This window comes from Carlito syrichta, unplaced genomic scaffold, assembly GCF_000164805.1.
Source record: "Carlito syrichta isolate Samal-C Ts95f unplaced genomic scaffold, Tarsius_syrichta-2.0.1 Scaffold305639, whole genome shotgun sequence".
In the NCBI taxonomy this organism is placed as follows: Eukaryota; Metazoa; Chordata; class Mammalia; order Primates; family Tarsiidae; genus Carlito; species Carlito syrichta.
This window is the reverse complement of record NW_007249735.1, coordinates 369,811-379,579: the sequence shown is the minus strand read 5'-3', so window position 1 is coordinate 379,579 and position 9,769 is coordinate 369,811. Positions and strand designations below refer to the sequence as shown.

The following is a 9,769-nucleotide window of genomic DNA, read 5'->3' as shown; positions in this document are numbered from 1 at the left end:
TTTATTATGACAATCCATTCCTTTAGCCATTATTCTTGGCAGGGTGCAGTGGGATGATGCCTATAATCCCAGTACTATGGGAGGCTGAGGCAGGAGGATTGCTTGAGACCACGAGTTCAAGGCCTGCCTGGACAACATAATGAGACTTCTTCTCTACAAAAACAAAAACAAAAACAAAAAAAAAATAGTTGGGCGTGGTGGCACGTGCTTGTAATCTTAGCTACTCAGGAGACTGAGGTAGACAAATTGCCTGAACCCAGGGGGTCAAGGTCTGGTGAACTGTGATCTTGCCACTAGACTCCAGTCTGAGCGACAGAGTGAAATCCCTCAAAGCAAAAACAACATCAACAATAACAAAAACACCTGGAAAATAATGGCTTTTTTCTCAGATTCCTTCTTTTCAAACTTTTATAGCAAACAATAAAACTTACGAATACTTTTTTTTATTAGAACCTTTACTTCTCTTCCACGACTAGACTCAGCAGTCTCCTCTATTATTTGGTATCATGATCTTAGGTAGATTACTTAAATCCTCTGAGTCTCGACTTACTCACTAATAAAATTATGGTAATAAAGATTCCCTCCATAATGAGTTGTTATGAAGATCACATTCCATATGATGAGCTACTATATATCATGATCTAATTATAAGCCTGGCACCGTAATACACAAAAACACATACCACACAAAAACACACCCCACAAACACACATCAGAAAAGCATACATATTCACAAGAGATTATATACACAGTTGTCCCTGGAACAACACAAATTTGAAATGCACAGATTCACTTACACATGAGTTTTTTTCCTCCCTCTGCCACCCCTGAGACAGCAAAAGCAACCCTTCTTCTTCCTCCTCCTCAATCTACTCAACATGAAGATGAGAACGAAGAGCTTTATGATGACTCACTTCCACTTAATCAATAGTAAATATATTTTTCTTACAACTTTCTTAATAATATTTTTTCTCTAGCTTATTCTATTGTAAGAATACAGTATATAATTCATGTAATAAACAAAGATGTGTTCATCAACTGTTTAAGCTATTGGTTAGGCTTCTAGTCAACAGTAAGCTATTGGTAATTAAGTTTTGGAGGAGTTAAAAGTTATATGTTGATTTTTGAACTGTATAGGGATCTGGAACACCTAACCACCATGTTGTTCATGTGTCAACTGTGTGTGTGTGTGTGTGTGTGTGTGTGTGTGTGTGTGTGTGTGTGTGTGTGTGAAATCTCATTTAGCACTCAAACACCTTGTGAGGCAAATATTATTTCTGTCTTAAGAATGAGGAGACTAGAGTATCAGATGTTAACCTACATAGTCAAAGGCACAGAGTAAATATTTTTTAGAAGAAAAATTCCAGATGAGATCCACTGGACTCAATGCTCGTGTTTGAACCACTAGTTATGATATCTCCCAGTCATGAGAGTACAGATTTTAGGGGTCATGTATTATTTGCTTAATATCTTTTGTAGATGCTATGTTTCAGAATGTACTAAAATAATCCTGCCAAGCAATAAACTTATGGAAGAGTCTAATACCTTCCCCTAAGTTTTCATACATATGTCCTTAAGCTGAATAGACAAACAGCTGCCATTTGGACCACTATGCTTGGACAATACATTTTACAAACTAATGTCAGCAATCCATAACATTGACCATCGGTTCATCAATAATAATAACAATCATGATAACATAATTAAATGCACGATGCTTTAAAACAGACTTTAAAGTATGACTCCAAATATGTGAACTACACCGGAGCTAGCAATAGGCCCCATCGGAGAGGGGATGGAGCTCAGGCTCTGGGGCAGTCTCTGTGCTGTTTGCCAGCTCTTCCCGTTCTCCCTCATCTGACCTTCAGGGACAAGGTAAGACTGCATGCACACCTTACATAATCTCTATGGTTGGACAAGGCCACATGATGACCATATGACCATGAGGGGCAGTGACAGTGGTGTTGCTTCGGGGCTGGAACGTTTAATTGCTGAAAAGGGAATCCCTGGAGAACCCATCTTCACCTCACCTTGACAAGAATATTCCAGATCATGAATACTCTGTCCACTTGGTATTCAGAGTGGAGGCAACACAGCACCTTCAGTGGACCATAATACATGTGTGCTCAAGTAAGAAACAAATACACTTGTTTAAGTCATAGAAATATGGGGGTTATACGGTACCATAACATAACCAAGCTTTCCTAATAGATACAGGCCCACAATGTATAAATGACTTGTTCAAGATTATACAGGTAGAAAATGTCAAAACGCATGTGTCAATGCTTTTCCCCACACCTCATATATCCAAGGTCCTGTTCCTTCCACTAGGCCCCAGCTTGCTTCATCGGTTCATTGCCTCGAAAATAAAACCATTTTTTCCCAGGAGCCAATATAGAAACATAGGTATGATTTGCTTACTCTGATGGCTTTAATATCTTCCATTTTTGTTGAATAAAGGAAGTTTGAAATTTTCACTTATTTCATAACTAGGCCAAGCAGCCCACACTTAATCTCTTTTAGTATATGAAGTTCAGAATTCTAAACAGTCTCCACCTATGGTACTGAAAAAAATACTTCCTACCTCAAATAACCAATTTGTTGGTCAGATAGGAAGTAACAATTAAGTAATAAGGACTACAGCACCGCCCAGGGTGTGACATTGTGTTTTGAGATCCTTCCAGAGGCAACACTGACTCTGGCTGACCTCACAGGAAAGGTGGAGAAGCCAAGACTTGCCATATAAACATTGCCCCTTTCCCAGGACATGTTTGATGGAACCGTGGTGACAATCTCAGAACAGTCTTTGTATCATAGCCATCCCACCATGAAGATCACTGGGGGTCTCTTTCTGCTGTGTACAGTGGCCTGTTTCTGCAGCAGCTTGGGTGAGTTAAGAACAGTGTCCCCTAGTCATTATGCTTGTTTTCACAAATAATCCCTCCTGAGATGTGAGCAGCTGGGAAAAATGTCTGGTCGTGTGAATTTAAAGTGTACCGATTTGTAATAGAAATGAGCTACGTCTGAGAAGGAGAAATTTTATGCTCCAGCTGGAATTAAGGGATTTGGGTCTAATGTCTTCCTTTTCAGGTATTCTTATTTGCCTCATAGACCAAAATAAATAAATAAATAAAGGAATTTCTCCATAAGTTTTCCATTTCATATGAATACTGGAAGTTTTCAATGTTATTTCATACTATTCCTTAGTGCAAAGATGCAGAATAACTTCTATGTTTCCCCAAACCAGTTTGGGAGGATCAAAATAAAACACAATCCCCCAAAAAGCCAGGAACCAACAATTAGACATTTATATGGTGAAAATTACTTAATTAAGATAAGTTTCTAACATTTTAAAGACATTCTACTTGTATTCCTTTATATCAATTAGGATAGAAAAGATATCAGACTCTTCAGGCTCTTACTTCTTAGTGCTAGCTGAATTTGAACCTTTATCAAAAGCACTATGAGCCCCAGAAAATGTCCCTTGTTCAATAAGAAGAGGAAATTTGGATAATTCTTTTACCCAAACCAAGGACTTACCTAGCCCACTGGCCATTCAACTTCCTCAACAAACAAGGGATTTTGCGTAAGAATAGGGAATATGTGGGGACTCATTCCTGAGGAAATGCTGAGTCTTTAATTACAAGATAAAACATTAATTAATGGTATTTCAAGTTTGCTTTATTTTTTAACATCTCCATCTGTGTTTCTCTTTTAGAAGCTGCTAGTCTGTCTTTAACAACAGTGAGTATGTTGAATAACATTTTAATTTCAATTGCTACTGACTATCATTTAGTCAACAGATTCTTATGAAACATATTCAAGATTAATTCAGTATGTTTAGGGGATCAGAGAAGGGGGTAAACACAGATGAAGAAATGGCCTCTGCTCTTTCAAAAGCAGTTGAAGAAATGTGACATATATATAAATAGCCAAATCCTTTAAAAAATTACAGCATTAAAGGAGAGAGGCTGGGCTCGGTGGCTCAGCCTGTAATCCCGCGCCTTTGGGAGGCTGAGGTGAGTGGATTGCCTGAGCCCACGGGTTCGAGACCCGCCTGGGCAGCGAGACCTTATCTCTACAATAAATCAAAAAATCAGCCGGGCATGGTAGTGCATGCCTGTAATTCCTGTTACTTGGAAGGCTGAGGCGGAAGGATTGCTGGAGTCCAGCAGGTCAAGGCTGCGGTGGCCGGGAGCGGCCACTGCATTCCAGTCTGGGCAACAGAGTGAGACTCCAACTCAAAAAAAAAAGGAGAGGGAGAGCTGACTGCCAATTGAGAGATTGGTAACATTTTCATGGAAAGGACAACATGTAAGAGGCAGGGCAAAATTACTTGATGAATTCATTGCACAGGCTCTGGATTCAAATCCCAACTCTACCATTTGCCAGCATCTACCTTATGCAAGTTCTTTCTCTTTTTAAGTTTTTATTTCCCCACCTGTAAATAGAGGTAATAGTAGAACTTACTATATTGAGTTGTTCTGATGATTCAACAACACTCATGTAAGATTTGTTTCGTGCCTAGACATGTTCAGTAATTGTTAACTGAGTGTAGTATAATAGTAAAAATAGAAGTGGTACTTAGTGTCATAGTGGTTATATTCATACTTACAGAAGAAGGCACAGCGGCTTCAGAATATCTGAGCTGGGACTTTGAGCTCTCTTTGCCTGTTCAATAGAGGCCAGTGTAGCCTGGCTTGGAATTTGGGAGAAAAGTAGAACATTCTCTTGTGTCTGACCCAGGTGGACTGCAGCATTTACAAGAAGTACCCAGTGGTGGCCATCCCCTGCCCCATCACATACCTGCCAGTGTGTGGCTCTGACTACATCACCTATGGGAATGAATGTCACTTGTGTACCGAGAGCTTGTGAGTACCTACCTCATGGGAAGAAAAAGAGATCTGGGGCCAATGTTCTCCACTGCAAACCCCTCTTCTTTCAGAATCTTACTTAAATCTCCATAAGCAGTGCTTATTTCTACCCAGTGCAGCTGGTGGGAATAGAAAACTGACTGTTGCAGAGTCAGACCAGGGCTGGGACACCTGCACTGGCAGCTTGAACTGGTCCAATCCCATCACAGTACCTCCAATTCCTGTCTGCCAACTGTGAGAATCCAGTAAGACCACGAGTTCTCAAACTGCTATCTCCGGACCACAGAGGTTCTGTAGAAGCAAGTCAGGAGTCACCAGAAAGGTTCAAGTGACCATTTGGGCTAGTCTCCAGCTCCAAGTTCAACTGTTGATTGTTTTAAGTAGTGGAGTTTCAGACAATATCTTGTTTAAAGAAAGGGTCATGAATCCCACACCAAAAATCATCAGAAACCACTACACTACTCTGCATGAAGTCTAAGATACTTAATAGCCTTAATATAGTTTGATTCTTAGATGGACTGTGGCTAGAGTTTCTTTATCTTCAATTTCTTAGAGGCTCAGTAACTGCAGCTTTGAGAGGAAATAAGGCTAACAAAATGATTGTTTTTTCTTTATCTAAAATAAGGGATGAGGGCTGTCTGTACTTGGACCAGAACCTCAAGGACATATTTTGTTTAGGTATTTTGTTTGGTCCACACAGTGTTTTTTTAAAAATGTAGCTAGGTAGATGTCACTTCTTTTTTTTTTGAGTTGGAGTTTCACTGTCACCCAGACTGGAGTACAGTGGCCGCTCCCAGCCACTGCAGCCTCGACCTGTTGGGCTCCGGTGATCCTTCTGCCTCAGCCTTCCAAGTAGCTGGAACTACAGGTGCACGCTACCATGCCCAGCTAATTTTTTTGATTTATTATAGAGATGAGGTCTCGCCTGCTCAGGCGGGTCTTGAACCTGTGGGCTGAGGCAATCCACTCACCTCAGCCTCCCAAAGGTGCGGGATTACAGGCTGAGCCACCGAGCCCGGCTTAGATGTCACTTCTTTGGTACAAGACATGCAACTTGCACTTGCTGTGTTACACCAAATCCGCTGTGATCATTGTTAGGCCACTGGGTTTTGGCCACTTATCTTAGATCTTGTATTTTTCTTTTTTGTGATTATCTTAAGTTAGAATATCACGTTAGACCCTGAGTCCAGAAGGACATGTCTATATATTTATTCCTATTCGGGAAGTTTTAGTTCATAAAATGAAAGATTCTGTAACACAGACACACACTGGACCGTTGGCTATGTTCAAGAGACACTAGCTATGTTCAAGAGACACTGAAAACATGGTAGAAGTCTTCCTCATGAATGCAAGATCCAGCTTTACCACAGAAAATGCTGACGGACAGGCCCTCTCAACTTCCTTTGTCAGAGTTCTCCTTCTTTGCCATTTTAAGATACTGGGTTATCAGCCAAGCTCTGGAATCAGAGGAGGCAGCAGATGGGTAAAATTGTCACTGGACTAGGGAAATTATGCTTCTGCCTCTGTCAAAAACTGCCTGTGACAAGGACAGTTCTTTTCCAGGACTCAGGTTTGCTTTTGTTTTTTTCTTTCCATTCTTAAAACAAAATTCAGCCTCATTATCTCTTAGTTCCTTTCAGCTCTAATATATGAAATTTCCTCTACTATTAATGAATCTTGTTACTTGTGTCCTTCCTTTAGGAAAAGTAATGGAAAAATTCAGTTTCTTCACGAAGGAAGTTGCTAAATTCTCCATGGACAAGATCCTCATCAGCATCTTCATTATCCCTGGGCTCTGACTCTCTTTCATCTTCGTTGATGTTCTGGGTAGGGCAGAGCCAGAATCAGAGGCACCTCTATTGAATAGAGAAAGTCTCTGGATCCCCCTACAAACTCATGCCTCATTGACAGGCTGGCTTTTTTTTTTTTTAACACCTCAATAAAAGAATCTCCAGAAAGTTGATCTTTACTTCTGTTTTTTATGTCAGCATATATCTTCATTATAAAGGAAAATTGAAAAGCATGTCTTAATTGTTCAGAAGTAACTTTTGTACAAAGAATCCCAAGTAGTTCCCAAGAAACATGTATACACAAATACAATTCATATTCATACACATAAATACCAGTGAATACCTTATGCTCTCCTGGAGTTTTTAACCATTGGGAACTGGTCTATGGACCATACTGTTTCTCTATATTGGTCTCTTTTCCAAAGATTCTTAAAAGAGGAAGCTCTCTTGTTTCAAGAAGTCATTTATAGAAGGAAAGTTTCCCTGCTCATTTCTTTCCAGAAACATACCATACCTTCTGACAGGCCAGCTCAACCAGAGCACTGATAGAAATACCACTGCTCCATTCGAAAGCATGTCCACCACTAAGAGTTCTGACAGCTGGGATGCTCTACTTATCTAGAGCTGAAAACTATATTCACAAGGCTGTCAATCATCAGAGCCAGTGAGACCATGTAACAAACAAGTTCACCCTTTCTTCCAATTAACAGACTTTCCAGGGCAATCCCTCTGGTCCCCTCCCACTGTGGGAGCTCTCTGTCCCCTCAATAAATCCTGCTTTCTGAGAAAACAAAAACAAAAACAAAAAATAGACTTTCCAATATTTGACTATGGATAATCTGTCACCATTAAAATATATCTTCTCCAGCACAAAAATCCTTGGTTAATTCAACACTTTTTGAAGTCTTATTTCCTTGAATATTTCAATCCTGAACCATATTTCCTAGATCTATTATAACGAGGCATTGTTCATCCTAAAGTATGTGGTATGTTGTCTAAAAATGGACTGATCACCTCAATTTTTGTCTGATAGATGCAGAGAAACAAAAACTATTACCTCTCTATAAATCCTTTTCTTCTGTTAATGCAGCCTAATGCACCAAGTACCGTATTTGTAATGTGGAAATTCCATTGGAGTGGAAACTTGATGTGTTGGCAAATATCAGGCTTGCTGCGTAAGAATAATGAAAAGTAATTAAAATAAAGATGCCATGACCACACCCCATAAATTATAACTCAATAGAACTGAGGAAGGTCCTAAATGGTCTAAATTTTTAATTGGTATACATTCAGAATTAGAAAATTCAAAGATAGACATCTGACCCAGCTCAATGCAAGAGGGTTCCGGAAAGCAAAATCATGACTGTATGAGATTAAAAGGAAACATTTCTTGGAGAAAGGGAAATCTGATCCAAGCCCAATGTGGCAAAACTGTGGTTATTCAGCAGAGTCCTTCCTGGCAAGTTGAAACTAAACCCAACCTCCATTTCTCTTGCTAATTGACCCATAGGAAGTCCCTTGTCCCCAGCAGCCTCTGTGCAGATGCATGTAAATAGGTCCTTTGGCAGGAAAGTTTAGCCAGACTCTCACTCCACACAGCATCCACAGAAAAAAAACAACCTTCTCCACAATGATAGTCACATCTTACTTGAGTCTCCTTGGCATTTTGGGGTTCCTCTGGTGTGTGAGTCTCTGGTCATTCATGAGCATTCTCTGTCTGTCATCTGTCATAAAGCTTAGGAGCATGCTTAGGGGGGAAAAGGTGAGTGCTAAAACAATCACAAAACTGTGTGGTGTATAATCAAAATAGTTAATGATATTGACAATAAATTTTAAAAATCCCTTGTGTGCAAATAATTTTAAAGAGCAAATTTTGCTCTTATTTTTTTCCACTCTGTTTTCTCTTTTTTCTAGATCTTTCTAGTGATACCAAACATAAGTTTAGTTTGATTCTGTAGAATATTTATCAAGTATTGTAAAAAGTTGTTTTGAACATCCTTTATCCAGGCAACCCCCTTGGGTCCCCTCCCACTATGGGAGTTTTTCTGTCCCCTTAATAAATCCCGCTTTCTTAAAAAAAAAAAAAAAAGAAGAAGATACTTCATCCATTTACTTTTTTAAATTTTGTTTTCAAATAGGATTTTATCATTATAAAGCATTTTCAGCCAGGTGCAGCGGCTCACATTTGTAATCCCAGCATTTTGGGAGGCTGAGATGAGAGGATGGCTTGAGCCTAGAAGTTTAAGACCATCCTGGACAACATTGTGAGACCTCGTCTCCTAAAAAAAAAAAAAAAAAATTAAATTAAAAAAAAAAAGAGAAAAAAATAAATATAAATCATTTTCCTAAAGATTTTCTACTTTTGTTTTTTGAGATAGGAGGGATCATACTATTATCTTTTTATGTTTTTTTTTAAACAAGTGAGTGTCTGAAGTTCGAAAGCATAACAAGGGACCCAGGACTCAACCCCGTAGATTCTACTTCCAAGTTTAATTCTCTTTTTTCTATGTCACACTGATTTTAACACCAATATGGTATTATTGGTTTAAAATTTAGAGAAAATAATCTATAATTAAAATGTCTTTATTTTATGTATAACATATGACCTGCATGCGCAAAACTCAATTTTGAGAAGGAATCAAAAGGAAAGTTGAGGTCTCCACAAATCATTAACTATCCATAAAGAAAAGCATTAAATATGTTCCCTACTGAGATAATGGATACAGGAAATAGTTTTCAGTGTTCAATTTATGTGAGTAAAAATAAAAATATTTCATACTGAGTATTTCCTCAAAATGATTGTACATTACTCAGAAGCCTTGGTAATTGTGTTTGTATAACTTTCAAATAATCTAAGATAATAATGGTGAATACTGATTTTACACTAGAATTTGTAAAACATGTTTTATGTTTATCATTTCACTTATTCCTCTTAAATCAACTAATGTCCTGTTATCCACTGAGATAGATTTGGTAAGGGTAAGGAATGTACAGAAAACCACAAAGTTAATTAGCATTCCCATCTTGGCCATCTGACTTTATAGGCCAGGTTTTTTTTTTTTTGAGTTGGAGTCTCACTCTGTCACCCAGACTGGAGTGCAGTGGC

The 9,769-nt window shown here is 38.8% G+C and overlaps 1 protein-coding gene across 1 annotated transcript; it reads left to right on the top strand.

Moving 5' to 3' along the window:
• Window positions 1-2,787: 2,787 nt before the first annotated feature.
• SPINK7 (serine peptidase inhibitor, Kazal type 7 (putative)) lies at window positions 2,788-6,702 on the top strand. Its single transcript, XM_008061909.1, has 4 exons — window positions 2,788-2,887; window positions 3,718-3,743; window positions 4,746-4,870; window positions 6,575-6,702. The coding sequence occupies exons 1-4, from the start codon at window positions 2,827-2,829 to the stop codon at window positions 6,618-6,620; spliced, it is 258 nt and encodes an 85-aa protein (XP_008060100.1). The 5' UTR covers window positions 2,788-2,826; the 3' UTR covers window positions 6,621-6,702.
• Window positions 6,703-9,769: the final 3,067 nt, after the last annotated feature.

What these genes read in the sequence shown, in the direction of transcription:
- SPINK7 (XM_008061909.1), top strand. Translation starts at nt 2,827, where the DNA reads ATGAAGATCACTGGGGGTCTCTTTCTGCTGTGTACAGTGGCCTGTTTC. An exon ending in CTGTTTCTGCAGCAGCTTGG is followed by an intron (nt 2,888 to 3,717) that starts GTGAGTTAAGAA and finishes TTTCTCTTTTAG; the next exon opens with AAGCTGCTAGTCTGTCTTTA. An exon ending in CACTTGTGTACCGAGAGCTT is followed by an intron (nt 4,871 to 6,574) that starts GTGAGTACCTAC and finishes TCCTTCCTTTAG; the next exon opens with GAAAAGTAATGGAAAAATTC.